Below are 19,409 nucleotides of genomic sequence, written 5' to 3' on the forward strand. Positions count from 1 at the left end.
CATAAAATGTGCACATATTTAAAGCAATTCCTCCTAAGAGACAAATGAAAGCTGGCTGAACAGCTTCTGCACAAAAAATGAGAGAGAGAGAGAGAGAGAGAGAGAGAGAGAGAGAGAGAGAGCGCATAAAGAAAGTTGAGGACCGCAAGAGCTTTCTGGGAGGAGAGGAAATTATCCAGTTCTGGCAGAACTAGTGAGCACCATTGTTTACAGCTCCCATGCACTTGGAGAGTGGGCAGGAGCTCTACCCAGGTGCTCTGGCTGACCTGCAGGGCCAATGCAACATGTCCCCAGCCACCCCTCATGGCCACAGCATGTGTAAACAGGGCCTCTTATCTGGAGGTTGGTACAGCAGGTATGACAGGGAGCTGCTGTATGCACATACTGGGCTGCAGACATGCAGGGCACACCCACTCGGAGACAGTTCGGGAGGAGGAAAGTGTTGTGGTACCCACATGCAAAGCTGCCCTGTGTGGAGTTAGTGGGGCACTACAAAAACAGTGTGGAGATCACTCAAAAAACTAAAAATAGATCTACCCAGCAATTCCACTTCTGGGTATTTACCCAAAGAAAATGGAAACATTAATTCAAAAAGATATCTGCACCTCTATTGCAGCATTATTTACAATGGTCAAGATATGGAAGCAACCTAGGTGTCCATCGATAGATAAATGGATATGGAAGATACACACACACACACACACAGAGGGTGCCAAAAAATGTTTAAATGTATACACATTTTAAGAAAGGAAAGAAATTGTATTAAAATTGTAATAATGTATACTGATAACAAAAGATGAATACAAGACACGTTTGACTTCTGCAATTACAAGAGGTGCTCAAAATGGTTACCATCACCTTAATTTTAATTCAGTTTTTTCCTTTCCTAAAACGTGTATACATTTTTGTGGCATCCTCTGTGTGTGTGTGTGTGTGTGTGTGTGTGTGTGTTTGTGTATAAAATGGAATATTACCCAACAATAAAAAAGATTGAAATCTTGCCATTTCTGACAACATGGTTGGACCTAGAGGGTATTATGCTAAGTGAAATAAATCAGAGGAAAGGCAAATGCCATATGGTGTTACTTATATGTACAATCTACAAAACCAAAACAGATGAACAAACCAAAACAAAAACAGACTCATAGAAACAGAGATCAAAGGGATGGTTGCCAGAGGAGAGGGAGGTGGGGGGTGGGCCAAAAAGGTGAAGGGGAGTATAGTCAATAATACTGTGATAAGTTTGCACAGTAACAGATGATTACTAGAATTAGTGAGGTGATTAATCGTAAGGTATAAAAATGTCGCAACACTGTATTGTACACCTGAAACTAATGTCACTAATATAAAAATATATACCAAGTATACTTAAACAAAAAATAAAAGAAATAAAACATAATTTTAAAAGAACAAGAAACCATCCAGTCAGAGCAGTAGGCTAATGCACGGGATAGTGTCCCCTAATACTGATTTGTTTGCGATCAGAGTGGACATCCTTCCACAGGGGAGCCAGCCTGAGTCCTGGAGGGCCTCTGGCCATGCCCATCTTTGAAGCCATCGTCCTTCCTCCTTCCCAGCCATCTCCTCCAAATTGTGTCCACCCGAAGCCTGTGTTTGTCCAAGTTGACAGTCCCACTCCTGCCAGCCTTCCTCGAAGGTATGGGTCCCTGTTTCCTCACGTCCCAGTCCTCTCAGATGTGGGTCTCACAAGGAATTCGGTTCTCTGGCTGTAAACCTGGATTTTTGCAACCCCGCTGGGGTTGTACTCAGAGTCAAGTGCCCAGAGTCAAGTGAAATCCTTTGGGTCTGTCAGGAGAGCAAGGGCTGTGGCCAGAAGCTCTGAGACCCTCGTTATGAATCCAATGTTAATCAAATGACCAAGAGTAAGGTCAGAGACTCCTAAGGGCCTGTTCCAGGAAGGAAAAGGTAAAACAAAGTCAGAGTATTATAAAAAGAATATAATGTAAGTTTACATTAGGACAATATTAAAGAAAAATAATTTAGTAATATCTGAACTAGGTAATTTTGATGTGGAAGATCTTTCCAGAGGTTGTCTGTCGTCTTGGAAAGAATATATATATACATGTATATATATATATATATATATAATATATGCCAAAAAATGTATACAAGTAGACACAATGTATACAAGCGGATACTTTGGTCAACACTGCTCAAGCAATAGTTCGCCATAATCAGAAATGTCTGGACGCTGATGGTAACCACTTTGAGCACCTCTTGTAATTGCAGAAGTCAAACATGATGTATTCATCTTTTGTTATTGGTATATATTGAGTATTACAAGTTTAATATAGTTTTTTCCTTTCTTAAAATGTGTATACCTTTTTTGGCTCTCTTTCTCTCTCTCTCTCTCTCTCTCTCACTATACACACACACACACATATGTGTATGACGTGTGATTAAAACATATGGTGACTTTAAATAAAAAAAATGTATTACAGTAAAAGACACATTGCCATTAACCTCCCTCAAAATACTCCCCCTCACTTTGAATACACTTATCCCATCTTTCTTGCCACTTTCTAAAGCAGTTCTGGAACTCCTCTTTCGTGAGTGTCTTTAGTTGTGCTGTAATGGCTGCCTACATGTCCTGAATTGACTCAAAACATTTACCTTTCATGATGATTTTGACTTTGGGGAGGTGCCAGAAGTCGCATGGTACCAGATCTGGTGAATAAGGTGTATGAGGACACACCGTTATGTTTTTATTTTACAGAAATTGCCATGCCAGAAGCGATGTGTGACATGGAACCTTTCCGTTATGATCACAAAATACAGTGAATGCTGCTGCCGAGTGCCATCCAACGGAAGAGCAGGGATCTTCAATATGGGAAACGGCGCATCAAACCTTAGTAACAGTGTGCGACAAGTTTCAACTTGTTCCGTGCAGTCAGTCAGGTGTGAGCTACGGTTGAGAGAAAGTGTGTTTTAAAGTGTGCCGTAAATCATCTTCCATCATGACAACGCTCCGTGTCACACATTGTTTTTGGTATGGAGATATATATATATATATATATAAAATGTTTGTTCTGTTTTGTTTTTGTTTTTGTTACCCAAAAGTAGGGACGTTTTAAAATTCTCTGAAAGGACAAAATGACTGGCTCAGAATAGCTGTCATTTACCAAAGGTTGACAAGCTGAGCATGGAAAAGAGCAATTATCACTAACTAGAAGTTTGAGGATAGAGCCCATAACTATCCTCAAAAAGAGAAAAGTTGAAGAAATATGAAGAGTCCTAATCCGGAAGAGAGGAGAACATACTACTGTGTTTCCCCGAAAATAAAACCTAGCCGGACAATCGGCTCTAATGCGTCTTTTGGAGCAGAAATTGACATAAGACCCGGTCTTATGTTATGTTATGTTATATTATATTATGTTATACTGACCCGGTCTTATATTACTGGGTCTTATATTAATTTTTGCTCCAAATTACGCATTACAGCTGATTGTCCGACTAGGTCTTATTTTTGGGGAAACAGGGTAGGAAAGGCTAATGTTTATGAACTTTAATTAGAAAGGACTGTGGAATCTGTGTGCATCCTGTCCTTGATTTGGGGTATGTGGCAATGAGGCATAGGCCTGCTTTTGTTCTACGCAACAGGGGAAGAATTGATTCAGGGAACTCTGATGGCTGGAAACTGCCTAAAAGGTAAGGACTGCACCACCAACACGGGAGGAGGAAGGACAACTGAGGTCACGCTGAGTCAGTCACCAGGTAGAAAAATAGTTCAACTGCAAGACATGCAAGAAGGTGGGCTCATCTAAAGGTGGTGGGTGATGCTTGCCGGAGGAGGGGCCTGCAGTGGAGTGGCCTCAAGGTGGCTAATTATAAAGAAGGCACACAGATGGGTTATGACAAAGCCAATCCAAACCAAAGTGGATATCTTGTGTGTCCAGGTTTTTTGTTTGTTTGTTTGTTTGTTTTTTTGGAGATGGGCACAGGGAGCAAGCCCATGAGGCTCAAAGAAAGGCATGGCCTTTGTCATTTGCCGGAGACTGCACCTCCTTTAGGCCTCAGCTCAACAAGCCTGGACTGGGTGAACCCTTCTTCCTTTCTCCCACCCCTCACTGCCTGCATTCACCTCTGCTGTATGGGATCAGCCTGCTCACCTGCCACACGGCCCGCCCCCCTCTCACGGGGTCAGATGCCTCAGTAGCACCAGATGTGCACTCTTGCCCCTCCACCCACACCCCTCCCCCATGCTCCTGGCACTGCTCCCTGCGCAATCCTGGAGTTACTTAATCCGCACTTTATTCTTGCCTCCCAGTGTGCAGACCCTCTGTCCTCGGCTCAGCAGCCAGAGTCCCCACAACACTTCTGCTCCTCCCCCAAGACTGCTGCAGCGCACAGCACCATCAGACCTCACGCCGGGAGTACACATAAGGGAACAGCCTCCTTCGTGCCCATTAATAATAATAATAATAATGGTGTCCAAGAAAGGCACTCTGTAAAGAAGTTTCTGGAAGACTCTGCCCTGCATCTGGAGATTGGCCTGCCCCTTCTTTCAAGCCCGCCCCGAATCTTGGATAAGACAGGTAACTAGGCCGCGTGTGCCCTATCCCTTCCGAGAGGGTTGGGGTTAAACCTGCCCCTGCGCTAAGGGGTGCGAGAGTAAGGACACCCCCACCTGTGAGCTCTAAGGAGCTCGGACCTTGGCGCGGGAGTGCGGTGGGCGGCGAGAGGAGGCGACCCGGCGGCTGTGGGTCCCAGCAGCGCCAGCAGCTGGGCCTGAGGCATGCAGAACCGCAGCCCTGCGCGGAGGCAGAGACACACAGAGGCCGAGACCGGGAGAAACAAAGCTAGGCCGAGCGGGGTCCAGGCGGCGGCGGCGCACTGGGGCGGTAGCCTCCGGAGCAGCCTCCATCCTGGCCCCACGCGTGTCACCTCTCCCACCACTGCGCGGGGCGCCTCCAACCGCTTGGTTCCCGGCTGGGTCCAGCCCCGCCCCATCGCCCTCCCGCGACTTAACCCTCGCCTGCCCGCCTGCGGCTGCGACTGCCCAGCGGGGCCAGGGGCGGCGAGCCGACGCTGGTCCTGGTCTCGTCCCACTCGGCGGGGGCGCGCGACGCCAGGAGCTGGCCGTGGTGCTGAGCGCGCGCCTCGCATTGGGGCGCGGCTCCCTGCCCTGTTAAAGCCGCGTCTTGCGACACCCTGAGCTCCAGCGGTAAGTCGCCAAGGCCCCGAGGATGTAGGCTTGGGGGGAGGAGGTGATCTGGCATTTTTGTGCATTCTTTCGCGTGATGGAAGGGCTGAGTGATGGAATTAAGATCTGCCCTCTCTCCACCCCGTTGTACCTGGCACGGATGGTTGGGGTCTGGAGTCTGGGGGTGAGGACTCTTGCAGGTCCGGAATAGGGAAGGGAAGAAACCTTATGCCTGCGGTTGCGGGGCTTAGGAAAGATCGGATAAGACTGGAAACCCATCTTTTCTCGGTTGGGCAGACCAGGAATACCCAGGGCTGCCTTACAGGAGGTGGGCCAGAACCTTCGCTCCCCAAAGGACCCTTTGTCTCCCCCAACGTGGGGGTTGGGTGAATTGGTGATGCTTGCTGCAGATTCTATTTCTTGCTGCAGATGCTACTTACCCCACACCCACTCCAGAACACAGAGGCTTTCCCACTGCACAATGGCCTTCCTTTCATCCATCGGAGGGTTTTAGCTTAGACAAGGCAGCCTATGACAGAAACAAACTCTTGCCCTGTGCATAGCTTCCCACACCCACACCAATATCCAGGAAACTCCTGAGCAGGTCTCCCCTAAGAGGCCTCTGCTTTCTTATCACCACCATCCCCTTTGTATTTCACTGCTTGTGATTTTCCTGGGTGTTGGGGGCGGGGCAGGGGGCGGCACAGAAAATATCAAAACTATTAGTCAAAATTTTTATATCTCCAAACCATTTCTGTAGCATATCTGTATGTTGAGGTTTTTATTTTGTTCCATGAAACACCCAGTCACTTTCATATTAAAAAGGGAAAGAAAACCACAAAAATTACCTTACAAAGGGAGAAGAGAATCCTAGGCAGTTGAGATAAAGTCAGTCATCATGTAGAAAAGCAGCCAGTAAAATTACTTCATCTGCTTAATTTACGATAAGTCTATATGCACGTGCATACTCTGTGTAAGGCACTGAGAAGGAAGGTGTACACACGTGGAACGTCTCTGCCATCACTTTCTCTCCATTGGACCCTGCTCTGGCTCCTAACCTGAAATCTTGCCTCCACTCTTGTCCTTATTTTCCATTCTCATCTACAACTGGAGTAATCTGTTAAAATTGAACATCGGCCCGTGTCACTCACCTTTGATGGCTGGTTCCCCATGGCACATAGGATACAGGCCAAGACCTTCCCTGTGACCGTGGTCAGGTGTGATCTGCCCCACCCACCTCCCTGTGTAATGCTACTGGCTTGCTGCTCTGCCTACCTGGGCCTGCTTTTAGATCTTTAAATATTCTCCCTCCCTTGCTCCTGAAGGTCTTTTCACAGGATGTTCCCTATGCTTGGAATATGCTTCCCACATCTTTTATGCCTGCTTGTCTTCAGCTGTCTTTTAGGTCTTGATTTAAATGCCACATCCTTGAATCCGAGTTGATTAAATGAATACATGGTGTGGTCCCTGTTCTGACGGAATATGCAAGTTCATTTTAGAGATGAAAGACTCAGTCCAGGGTCCAGGCATCACTGGGACTCATTTTAGAAAATGATGTGCATGAACTGTGAATTAAGAAAATCCAGAGCAACATCCTGTTTAGGAAACTTAGATGTAAATATATGGCTAAGATTTCTCAAAGCATAGATATTTCATTTATATAAGTAGTAGCTCATGTCTGCTATAGTTGGAATCCTGAACCTTAGAGAAATTTTCAACCTCATTGGGGAGCAAGAAGACCAAGTAAGCACCAGAGTGAGCAGCTAGTGATCACTGAGTGCTACAGACAAGAAGGCACCACACCCAGGGAGGCACAGGTCTGCTTTGTCCTTGAGGGAGGGATGTGGCACATCATTTCATGCTGGGCTCCACTGAGGGAGTGTTTAGCCACAGGATTGCAGTGCAGATCGTACATTTTTGAAGCTGAGAACCTGGACATATTTGGTCTCTGCCCACAGGCAGTGACCGTGCCAGCAGCTGGCTGTCCAGATAAATCCCACTCTATGCCTAAAAGTATCATGGAAAGTCACTGCTCAGTCTGTCTCCATTTGGGCAATGGGCCCTCTGCCCCCTCAGGAAATTCCCACCCATGTTACATATGGGCCCACCTTTCCAAAGAGTCAGGCTCTGATAAAATATTTTAATGTGGAAACTGGACTGAATACACACTGGATTTCGTATGCTTCAGTATTTTGCAAGTCTCTCCTCTGGTTCATTTTTCTGGACCTTAGTGCTTATTGTCCCATTGTGCAAAGTATTAAGTGAACTTAGCAAACAGGGTTGACAATATTAGGGACACTGAATCCAGCCACTTATAGAAATGACAGCTATTTTGAAGGATCATTTTACAAATTCAGAGTGTGGTGAAATTTCCAACTGTTCATGATTTTAACTGTTCCATAAATTAAGAAACCAGTAGTTTTATTTACAAAGATCAATATCAAATAAACCATCTTTGTTCTTGTGGGCGCAATATTCTGTACCCAGTGAAATAATCCTTATCATGCCTGGTTGAAGTTATTTCCAAGAATATGGTAATAAAAACATTTTTCTGAAACAGAAAATACGATACAGATCTCATAATGAATCTCTCCAAAATTTCTTGCCATAGAAATTACATTGCCTTCAATTACAATTTTTCTAAATTAGTGTGAGCTAAATTTGCTTTTGTCTTTCATTTTCATTATGTTTTCCAAAATTCATCATGAAAACACATTTGTTGCTTGATTTTTAAATTTCCCATGAAGGGGAGTTTGAGATACTGCTTTATAGAATATCTAGCACGGTTAAGAGCATAGGCTCAGAATCAGACAGGCATGGGTTCTTATCCTATCTCTGTTATTTACCACCTGTGTGGCTTGAGTCAGTCCATTGACTTTTCTAGATCTTAATTTCTCTTTTATAAAATGGGGGTTTTAATAATATGCCTTTTATAAAGTTATGGGCCAAGCACTCAGCGTGATTATGTAGATGTAACCAAGACTCAAATCTGGGTCCTTTGACGCCAAAACCCATAGAGTAGCTGCTATTCTCTGTGCAGCAAAACCCACCAGGGCTGGGGGAGAACTTATCTAGGCCACAAAGGATTGTGGGGAGTGGAAATGGGGTCTGTAGATGCAGAGTGGGAAAGTTTGGGCCCATGCCACCTGGCAGGAAGCAGAGAGCAGCTTGAGGCACTGTCCTACTCTCCAGGATGCTGCCAGCAAGAGCTAAGCTGCAGACAGAGCCAAGGCTTGGTTCTGTGGGTTTCCCTGGCACAGTGCCTGCTCCTTTCCTTATCCTCCAGTTAAAAGTCCCAGGTGTCCCACTGCAGGGGCAGAAGCCCTGCTTATGGGTGGAGACTGGTCAGCTTACCCCTGTGAGCCTCTGCAATGCCAGCTTTGTCGCCTCTTCTCATACTGTTTGGCTTTAATGATGCCTCCTGCGTTGTAAGGCAGCCCCTCTGCTTGCCTCCGAGTCCTCATGTTGAAGCATTTTGCTGACTCTGGTCAGCTGGTGGTTGTCAAGCAGCTCTCTGGAGGTAGCTGTGAGGCTTCCTTGGTGTGAAAGACAAGACGTGTGAGCTGACAGAGCCTCAGGCTTTCACACCTGCTCCATTCCTCCCTCACAAGCTGTGGACTGAAGGGTAGTGATTTCAGGTGCTCCCTGTGGTGCAGTCCTCATGGAGAGTCAAAGAAACCAGCCCAAACTCTTCTCTAATCTCCTTGGCCAGACTGACAGAGGACCAACCTGTAGGTCACTCACTGCCAAGGAGAGGAAGACACTGGGATGGACTGAGCATGTGAGCTGGGTGCCTGTGAGGACACAGCAAGGGAGAGTCGGGCAGTTGTTCTCAGGCTGCCTTCTTTTGGTGCGGTTTTGTGGGCCTCCAAACTCACCCCCAAGGCAAAATGTTTAAAGCTTGACCCTTTCTTCTCTCCCTCAAAGCAACTTTTAGCACAGGCCCCTTGCTTGTCTTCTGTCAACTCTCCACTTTCTTGTCTTATCCCACTTCTCATTGTTCCCCTCTCCTGGCATGAATCCAGGCCTCAAGGTTTATGACTTGTGGCCTTCTGCAGATGCTTCTCTTTCTGTAGTCAGCTGCTGAATCCTGGTATTTCTTCCTTTGAAAGACCCTATAACTTGACACCTCTTTCACACTTATGACTGCAGCCTCCATCTAGACCTTATCTCTACACACACAGCCCAGCCCATTTTAGTTGCCTCTTTTGAGTCCTCTCTGCTCAGAGCTCTCTCCTGATTTATTCCATCCTCCACTCAGATGTCAGATGAATGGTCTTAGATGACCAACTTCTTTTTACCACTACTTCCACCCACCCGCTCACTCAGAAGACTTCCATAGCTCTTCATTAATCACTCAGGTAAGGCCAAACTTCTCAGCTGTGCAAGGATGATTCAGCTGTTAACTCTCCACCACCTTTTCAGTCCCACACCCAGGACAGACATCAATACGGATCTCAGAACACTTTTCATTGAACTCAGACTGGGCATCAGAAACCTTCTCTGGATGGCACTCTAGGCATGAATACCTTTCAGTTAGGTTGTGCACAAAAGGTGACAACTGCCTGCTCTTCCAGTCCATGATGCGCTGTGTCTGTCCAATCTGCCTAATCCTGGCCTCCTCTCTTGGGTCTCCTACCATAGTACTCTCTCTCGTCTCAGTGCTCAAGCTCTGCATGCTTGGCTGTGCCTTGACTGATGGCCTGTGTGTAATTGAGTTTTGCCTCCCTGAACGGATGCAACAGCCCTGGAGGGCAGTAGATATGTCTTCCCCTTCTACTGAGGACCAAATGTATCCAGCCCAGGAGGCAGGCTTGGGTTTTTCATTTAGCTTTGTCTCTTAGATGAAGGCAGCAACTTATTTATTGAATTCTTTGCTCTGTCCATTTAGAAGAGCCATGATACTTCCCCATAAGTATGTGTAGAGTGCCTAGGCAAAATGGGAGTCTGACTTGGCCAGACAAGCTCTGAGAGGATGCTTGGGTGAGTCAGGAGACCACAGATACAGGAGCACCACACCCCAGTCTGCTCTCATGTTGGCGCCTACTCCTGCCTTTAGTCATGTGACTTAACTTCTCTGGGCATCAGTTGTCTGTGCAAGCTGGAGGCGTGAGCATGGCTGAGGCTGTTCCCATCTTCTCCACGGTGAATCCCAGTTTAGATGTCAGAGCTCAGCTCCAGCACGACAGTGTGAGCAGGCGCTGCAACAGTCTTCGAGAACCATAGGCCTCTACCTTGGATACTAAGTGTCTCCTGCTTTTCTCCACAGCAGCTAAGGGCACTGGCAGCATGGAGTTGAAGAGAGGAAAGACTTTCATCAAATCCAGCCCGCACATTTCCCATGAGAAACCCCCAGGGCCAGCAGCCACTGCCTCAGCCAAGGAGGATGTAGCCCCCTGGTCAGTCTCGCTGGGAGGGCAGCAGCCGCCCCACAGTGAGAGGGGCCCCCAAGTCACTCCCAGCACCCAAGGATATAACAAATGCTCCAATAAGGGGGTGCAGCCAGAGCCTGAGGAGGGTGCCACAGCCCTCTGTGGGGCCACCTTCAAACTAGCACGAAAGAGTAAGACCCACAACAACATGCCCGGGACTGACAGGGTGGCTGCAGCTGCAGGAAAACTGGTGGGCAGCGTGAGCTTTCCAGGGCCCTCTGGCAGCCAGCACATGATCGATTACCGCCACTTTGTGCCCCAGATGCCCTTCGTGCCCGCCGTGGCCAAGAGCATCCCAAGGAAGAGGATTTCCCTGAAAAGACCAAAGAAGTGCTTTCGGAACCTATTCCACATTCGCAGAAACAAAGCTGAGAACTTGGCTTCGCTGGCGACCGATGGGAAGAGCCTGTCCTCCCCCAGGAGCCCCTCAGAGGCTGCAGGGCAGCTGGGCAAAGCCTTTTTCCCTTTGGGCGAGGGACCAGGGCTGGACGGCTTGTGCCAGGACCTATCTGATAGCGAGCTCCTTCCCGACTCTTCCTTTGACCTCTGCAGGGCCCTGTGTGAGGACGTGGCCTCGCTCAAGAGCTTTGACTCACTCACAGGCTGTGGGGAGATTTTTGCAGATGAGAGCTCAGTGCCATCCTTGGAGCTGAATGAGGGCGTGGAGAGCCCAGCCCGGGCATCGCAGGCCCTTGAGAGCAAGGTTCGCTCCTCCCAGGACAGCGCAGAGCAGCTGGTGTCTCCTGCCCAGAATGAAATGTCTGACTTTGCCAGGTTCTGGGACAGTGTGAATCAGTCTGTGAGGCAACAGCAGCGCGCCCTACTGGGCCCATGGGTGGGGGGTCCTCAGGGAACACACACAGCCCAGCCCAGGCTGGATTCAGCTGGGCTTGCTGAGCTCCCTCTGTGCCCCTGCAGGGACCCTCCCTGCGGCTCCAAAGCCAGCTCCATAGACACAGGCACCCCCAAGAGTGAGCAGCCGGAGTCTGTGTCCACGAGTGATGAGGGCTACTATGATGCCTTCTCACCTGGCCTTGAGGAGGACAGGAAGGAGGCCCTGAGCCCAGGCACCCCGGCAGCCTCCTTCCCTCGTGACAGCTATAGTGGAGATGCCCTCTATGAGCTTTTCTACGACCCTGGTGAGGGCCCTGTTGGCCCAGACCTGGATGATGATCTGTGCGTGTCTGAGAGTCTGTCAGGGCCAGCACTGGGGGCACCACTGTCCATGTGCAGTTTCCATGTGGGGGCAGAGGAGAACTTGGCTTCAGCACCAGGCCCTGACCTGCTCAGCCAGGGCTTCTTGCAGAGCTCCTGGAAAGGCAAGGACTGTTTGCTGAAGCTCTGTGACACGGAGCTTGCTGTCACCATGGGTGTTATCAACTGGCTCCGCCGAGGCCCTGAGCTCCGAGCCCCGCCCGCCCCAGTCCCTGGGGAGCCTACAACCTCACCCAGAGGACTGGTGGAGAAGCTGGGAGCTGGCTCTGAGCAGAAATGCCCTGGTCCAGGGAAGCTAGAGGGCAGGGGAGCCCAGACCTCAGATGCAGGTGGGATCACAGTGGGCTCAGCACCCAGCAGGCAGGAGTTGCGGGTGCGTTCAGGTACCAAGGGTCTGCTTGCTGGAGAGAGTGAGGTCCTAGCAGGGGCCAAGCAGGGGACCAGCTCTCTGCCCAAGGACCCATCTCTGAAGAGTATGCAGGTCTCTGGGGAAGAAGGGACACGAAACTGCCATGAAGGCTTGTTCTCCTTGGTGGGGTCTGCAGCCTCTGTGATGACAGACACTTTCAGCAAAAACAAGGCCCCAAACCCCTCTGCATGGCCTCACGCCCAGGAACCCAGGCCACCTGGAAACGTGGAGTGTCTCCAAGATCCCTGGAGACCAAGTCTTAGGGGGAGCGCCCTGGATGCAGAGTCCTCCCTGACTAGCTCTGTGGCCCAGGTTGCAGCCCTGCCAATCCACCCAGACGGCCAGCCCCACGCTGCACAGCCCTTCAGGCAGGACACAGGCAGCAGGCTCTGCAAGCAACCTCAGGCCAGGGGCCTTGATATTCTGCAGCAGAAACAGCCTAACAGCTTCTCTAGAGTGGCTGCCATCTGCGGCCTGCCCTCCTTGGCCAGGCCATTCCACAGCCCACAGGATCAGCGGTGCCCAGGCCTTGTCCTGGACCTGAGCCGGCTCAGGGTGGAGTCCACCAGGCTGGATGCCCAGGTCTGTGCCTCCGTAGAGAACCAGCCTCCGCAGCTCAGCTCAAGGGCCAGGGAGCAGGCGGCACTCAGGGATCAGCTGGACTTGTAGTACCCTTCAGCCCTGCTGCTCAGCTGATCCCCTGCGGCCACCTGCCAGGAATCGTGGGCCTCATTTCTAACAGCCAGTGTGAGGAGGTCCCCTCTGCAAGTGCCCCAGAAAGCTGCTGCAGGTTCCTGGTCCATGAGGGCTTCGTCTGCAACCAGCCAGAAGTGGGGTGGGGAGCTCCCAGGCCAACCAGGGCAGAGCCGCCCCACCTGTAGGATGGGCTTGCACTCCCCAAGAGCTGCTCTTTGTGGCGATGTTCAGGAGAAGCTAAGACCCACATCTCCGTGTGTGTCCCTGAGGTGAGGACTGTGTTGGGGTGGGCAGGGGGCAGCAGAACCCAGGCACGTGGGGCAGGGCGTTTCACTGCGGGGGCATCCACGCCTGAACCCATGAGCGCAGCCAGACCAGGTACCGATGGCCTAAGCCCAAGGACAACTGGGAAGCTCCAGTACTCTCAAAGAGTGCCTCACTGATTTCCCCACAAGGAAATCAAGAGTCTGGTCCCAGTGTTGGCTGTGAAGTGGCCACACCTGGGTGCTCCTCGTACAGCATGCCAGAGAGGAGCTCAACCTCGACACTGATGGGAAGGAAACAGTACATATTGTAAACAGGAAAGCGAGTGAGCCAATAAGTCTACATAGGGGTTGAGAATAACGAAAGTGTGAGTGTGGCGTCCAAGGCTCAGGGGTGAGACACTGAGAGTGGGTGACAGATTGGATGGGGAGCTGCAGGTGAGCTTAGAAGGGTTTGTTGGCCCCACCGCCACCTGTGCTCCACCCCCAGAACAAGCAGCAACGATGTACTGGGAGCCCCAAAGGGCTTCCCCACAGGAATAAGAAGCAGGACCAGCCCCATCTCAGCAAAAGCCTTGAATCAGCAGAGGCCATGTGTTACTGTGCAACCCGCTCCTGGCCGACAGATGTTGGTGAATTCTCTGTCATAAATCATCCCCTGCAAACAATAATTCCCCCAATTTACACTCTAACGGAGCCATGGACAGCAAAATGTTCTTTGGGAAGAACTGACTGATTCTGCTATTCGCACCCTCTATACTGTCAGCATCCCTGCCTCCCCCTTCAAGAAAACTTACCTTGAAGGGGCTGGTCTCATCCCTCCATAGCCACAACACATGCGCAGCACCAAACATTCAGAATTGTGATGGGAAAAAGTGGCCCATACCCTCAGGAAGGGCAAGCATCCATTCTGGCCAGTGTCGGGACAGGAGGTGGAGCAACAGACTGCCTGTCAAGGTCCTCTGTGATGACACACTACAGTGAGACGTGAAGGCTGGGATGCCACAGGCAGCCTATGAAACTCTCTCTACAGGAAAGGTCAGCAGCAAAGGGGTAGGTGAGGGGACGGGAAGGGGACTGCACACTGAGGGATGCCGCCTGACAGCTGGGCCCAGCCTGGTGTCTCTCCTGCCTGTCTCAGGCGCTGTTTCAGGTGAGAAAATGCTCCACAGCCCCGAGTTACAACTGCTTGCTGGGGTCGACTGTGTGCATGACACAGGTAGCCCCTGTAGGTGCAAAAGCTTGTGGCAAGGCCCCTGAGCAGGCCCGTCCAAACCTGGACACAGAAGAAAGTCAGGGCCAGCCTTCCTGGGAAGCTACACTTGATCCCTCCTCTCAGGCCCGCCACAGATGACTCCTGCAGTTTGCTGAGCACAGCTGGGGGCAGGTGGCACACAGCATTTCTCGCCTCATCCCTGCACCAGCCTGAGTGCAGCTGTCACCCTCATTGCTCAGATGTAGAGATTGAGGACAGTGCTGATGTGACTTGCCCCGGGATGCCCATGGTGAGTGAGGGGGGTCGATGGGGTTTGAGACCCACCCGTGACTCCACAGGCTCAGCACTGCACCAGGCTCTAGCATTTCTTTTGCTGACTTCCTGCAGTGAACACTTCCCCCAAAACCTTCATTGCCCCCTTCTTCAAGGGCACAGATGTCTGAGCACCCTCTGGGTGCCAACCTTGTTTCTACCTGAAAGCAGGCTTAAAACCCCCGGGGGTAAGGGGCACCCCTCACTTGATCACAGACCTGTAACTTTGTACTGCAACTGAGCAGAGCGGATATTCAGTAAATACTCGTTGAATGAATGAAATATCAAAAGGTTGTGCATGGTTTTCTGGCTTCTTATCGACGGTGAACCTTGTGTCTAGAGAATGTCAGAGTGAAGGTCTCCCCTTGGCAGAAGTTCCAATGGCGTTTTCTTGATGTGACACTGACTGGTGATGATGGGGAAGAATCCAGCCAGGGCAAGAGCACTGCGGAGGGCAGGAGCCAAGGTGGCCCAGGCACGATCTGGAGGGGCCTAGGGTCAGGAAGGCAGGACAAAAGGGGACCCAGGACCATGGCAAGGCACGGTCTGCAGTGACCCATAGCAGGTACCTACCTGGGAAGAACTGCTGGCCCAGAGGCTCGCAATCTGGGGAGCATCTTAGGCAATCCTGGCACCCTGGGGATTAACATTCTTAGCAGTTTGGGGGGGAGGTTCCAGCAATGGCCTGCTAGGCACCTTGTTGGGAGAATGGAGGAAGGCAGTGCGACCTTCCTCTTGTTTTTAGTGGGTCTGAGGCTCCTTCAGCCCATCTCTCTCTCCAAAACCCTCCCCTCAAGATATCCTCCTCTGCAAGAGGGGTCCAGGCAGTGCCAGTCTGACTGGGCTTTGCAGTCCTCAAGGACATCCTCAAAGGGAACTGTGGAGCCAGCTCCTGGGACAGGCTCTTAGCCCAGTGCTGGTAGTGGAGGAGGCCTGTCTAGGGCATTTTCATAACTCTGGTCATTTCTAACCCTCTCATTCACACATGGTAGAAGTTATAGGTTTTGTACTGTGTAAAGTGAATCCTGTGAAGTAGGTCGAGTTGTCCTCAGCTCACAGCTGTCCCACAGAGCCTAAGTGGGTACCACAGTGGTAAGTTGGGGGCTGTGGTTCACCCTGGAGCCTTTGTGTTACGTGCCTTCCAACCTTCCAGGGTTGTGCTGGGAACTAGGAGATGCTGGGTGGGAGCCGGGCAGCCCCCAGCCTGCTCTACATGGTGGGGCAGCCCTGGGCCCTAAAGCAGGGTGGCTGTGGGCGGGCCAGGAGCATGAGGAAGACAGCGTAAGGGAGGTACCGAAAAAGGGGTGAGGCCAGACATGCTGGGGAAGAGAGTATGAACCACATTGGGGGGTGCTGCTTACCTTACCTGGTTTCTTATTTTATTTATCTATTATATTTTTTAATGGACTAGAGATGCAAAACTCAAAAGGCACAGAAAGGAAAACAATGAAAACTGAGTCTCCTTTCCTCCTTCACCCCCTGTTGTTTTGATGATAAAATTAATATCCATTTTGTACCACCAATCCCAACACTGTGAGGGGCTCAGCTTTTCCTCCTTGTCCTTGAGTACTGGATGTGCCCTCCGACCCTTCCTATGTTTCTGACACAGACATACCCGAACTTGACCTATCTAACTGCACAGCATATTGCAGACATCTGCTTGGCAGGCGGCAGAGGGCAGTTTCTCTATTCTCTTGAACAGCTGCACAGCAGTCTCCTTCATAGCAATTAATTTAAACACTCTCCGGTTGATGGATATTCAAGTTATTAGCTTGTGCAAAAGTAATTGTGGTTTTAGTAATTATTTTTAACCTTTTAAACCGCAATTACTTTTGCGTCAACCTAGTATTTCCCATTTGGCTGTTATAAACAATACTGTTCTCATTCTTTTATTCTCTTAAATGTTCTGTTTTAAAGTCCTCTTCAAAAATATAAAATGACACTTACCTCAACAATGGAAAGATGCATTTTTTAAAATGCATCCTGAACAGTGTGTCCTGCTTCTATGTTCCTACCTTACTACCCCGCTGTCTTCAGGCCCTGCTGCTAATGTCCTGGGATCCAGGCTGATACAGATATAGCACACACCCAAATATTTGGGAGAGGAAAGGTGTCTTTTGTTGTTGCTGTTGTTATATGTAAGACCTTAGATGTTGTCATTTCCATCCTTACAATAAGAAAAGCTAGACAAACTGAAAATCTATGACTTTTCTTGACTCATCAGAGAACTGAGGCTGCAGGGCAAACAACTTCGCTGAAACATGGAGAGACAGCTGCATCCTGAGAAATACAACAATCAAGACCTGGGCCAGAAGTTGCAAGATGCCCAAAATTAGTAGGAACAGTTAAAGAGTAATTTTGACAAATTGTTTCAGGTTAAGTAAGAATCTGGGGGGCTGCATAGTAAGAGGGGGTCCTACACTTTTGTAGGCTTTTCCTCCAGGAGCCATACTATGTTTTCAGGGTGAGGATAGAAAAAGATCCCCTTGTGGGCCTGGCAGAGGGAGAGCAAGAACAACCATTGTGAAACCCTCCAGACCTTTCTTCCTAACGGATCTACCTCACAGGGGAGGGACTTCTCTAGAGGGCTATTCTAAAGCCAACTGAAGGAAGGGAACGCAACCCCACTCCAGTCCTCTCAAGCCTTCATGTCTCACGTAAGGTAATAAATAAATAAATAAATAAATATGCAAGAGATATAAGTCAATTAGGAGAGGACTTGAAGAAAACAAATTGGAAATGGTAGGCCAGAAGGGACTAGGGCTTCTGAAGGTTTAACCCTACCCCTCAGGCACAGGCTTACAAAACACTGAAACCTAATTAGAATCTTAGAAGATAAGGGGACAACCCTCTCCTCCTTAGCCCACCCACTCCCCTGTCACCACACTAATAAGCCTCTAGTAATAACAGTGGATTACAATGGAAAGAGAAAAAGAGTCTCTCTATGGATCAGAACAAAAGAAAGCCACAAGAAGGGAGGAAAAACTAAACCCACTACAGTAATATCAAGCCTCTGGTGCCTATATCGATGACAAATATTAAAACAGCCCAACTGTTAGCCAGATTAACATAAATCCTTACACTAAAAACCTATTTACCTCAGTATCTATTACCCTATATAACATTTCTGGATTTCAACTGAAAATTATAAAGCCTGCTAAAAGCAAGAAGAAACAAAGTCTGAAGGATAAAGCTATCATCACAACTAGACTCACAGATGTTGGAATTATCAGATAAAAATTATAAAATAAGTATGATTAATATGTTTAGAGCTTTATTTAAAAAATTAGATAACATGCAAGAAAAGGTGTTAATACAAGTTGACAGGAAGGATTCTAGGAAAGAAATCAAATGAAAATGCTAGAAATTAAAAATATTGTGACAGAAATGAAGAATTCTTTTCATGGGGTTATCAGTAGATTCAACATGGCTCAGTAACTAGAAAATACCTGGAGACAGATGAAAATGAAACTCAACATACAAAAACATATGGGATGTAAGAAGGAAATTTATATCTGTAATGCATACATTAAAAAAGAAGGAACACAGTTTCTTAATCCAGTCGTCCACCGATAAGCATTTCGGTTGTTTCGATGTCTTGGCTAGACATCGAAACAGTCTCAGAGACTTGGCTAAACAGTCTCAGAGACATAGAAGAAAAACTGAGGGTTGCTAGACAGGAGGGGGAGTGGGGATAAAGAGGAGGGCGAGGGGATTAGAAAGCACAATTGGTAACTAGAAGATTGCCACGGGGTACAGAAATCAGTTTGGGTACAGAAGTCAGTTTGGGGAATGTAAGCCAAGTCTCTGAGACTTGGCTTGTATATGTATATATACACATATACATATATATATATATATATATATATATATAGTTACAAGACGCGGAGTACAGCATTAGGAATAGAGGCAGTGGAAGTGTAATGGCTGTGTGCCATGTCAGAGGGATAGCGGATGGGGGCTGGGGGGGTGTCACTGTGTAAGGGACATAAATGATAATTGTTTAACTATTACATTGTTTTGTGCACCTGAAACTAATTTAAAAAAATAATAAATAAATAGATAGAAGGAACATGTCAAATTGATAACCTAATTTTATACCTTAAGGAACTAGAAAAAGAAGAGAAAACTAACCCAAAGCCAGAACAAGGAAGAAAAATAAATAAATAAAAGCTTAGTGTGGAAATAAATAAAATGGAAACTGGAAAAACAATATGAAAAAGTCAACAAAACCAAAAGTTGGTTCTTTGGAAAGATCAACTAAATTGAAAAATCTTTGACTATATTAACTGAGAACAAAAGAGACAAAACTCAAAGTACTAAAATCAGAAACAAAAATGGGGATATTGCTACCAATTTTACACACAAAAAAAAAGATTATAGAGAATGCTGTGAATATTTATATGTCAACAAATTGGATAACCTAGATGAAATGGGCACATTCCTAGAAACATATATTTACCAAACTGGGTCATGAAGAAACATAAAAGCTGACTAGAAGAACTAGTAAGGAGATTGAGTCAGTAATTTTGGATTACACAACAAAGATTAGCCCCAAACAAGATGACTTCATTGGTGAATGCAACCAAACATTTAAAGAAGATTTATTTGACCCTGTTTACCCTTATGTACCACCCTCCTCCCCCCTTGCCCTCTGGTAACTACTAAACTATTGTCTGTATCTATGAGTTTTTGTTTCTTT

General features: G+C 48.3%; 1 protein-coding gene across 3 annotated transcripts; it reads left to right on the top strand.

Annotated features, from left to right (window-relative positions):
- Positions 1–4,313: 4,313 nt before the first annotated feature.
- Positions 4,314–16,316, top strand: AMER3 (APC membrane recruitment protein 3). 3 transcript variants are annotated; one of them, XM_033116052.1, is made up of 2 exons: positions 4,314–4,556; positions 10,434–16,316. In XM_033116052.1, the coding sequence occupies exon 2, from the start codon at positions 10,454–10,456 to the stop codon at positions 12,887–12,889; it is 2,436 nt and encodes an 811-aa protein (XP_032971943.1). In that variant the 5' UTR covers positions 4,314–4,556; positions 10,434–10,453; the 3' UTR covers positions 12,890–16,316. The 3 variants fall into 3 exon arrangements, with proteins under 3 accessions (XP_032971943.1, XP_032971942.1, XP_032971944.1); XM_033116051.1 differs by lacking the exon at positions 4,314–4,556 and adding an exon at positions 4,781–5,185; XM_033116053.1 differs by lacking the exon at positions 4,314–4,556 and adding an exon at positions 4,781–5,185 and having other exon boundaries at positions 10,437–16,316.
- Positions 16,317–19,409: the final 3,093 nt, after the last annotated feature.

This window comes from Rhinolophus ferrumequinum, chromosome 10 (assembly GCF_004115265.2).
Source record: "Rhinolophus ferrumequinum isolate MPI-CBG mRhiFer1 chromosome 10, mRhiFer1_v1.p, whole genome shotgun sequence".
NCBI classification, from domain to species: Eukaryota; Metazoa; Chordata; class Mammalia; order Chiroptera; family Rhinolophidae; genus Rhinolophus; species Rhinolophus ferrumequinum.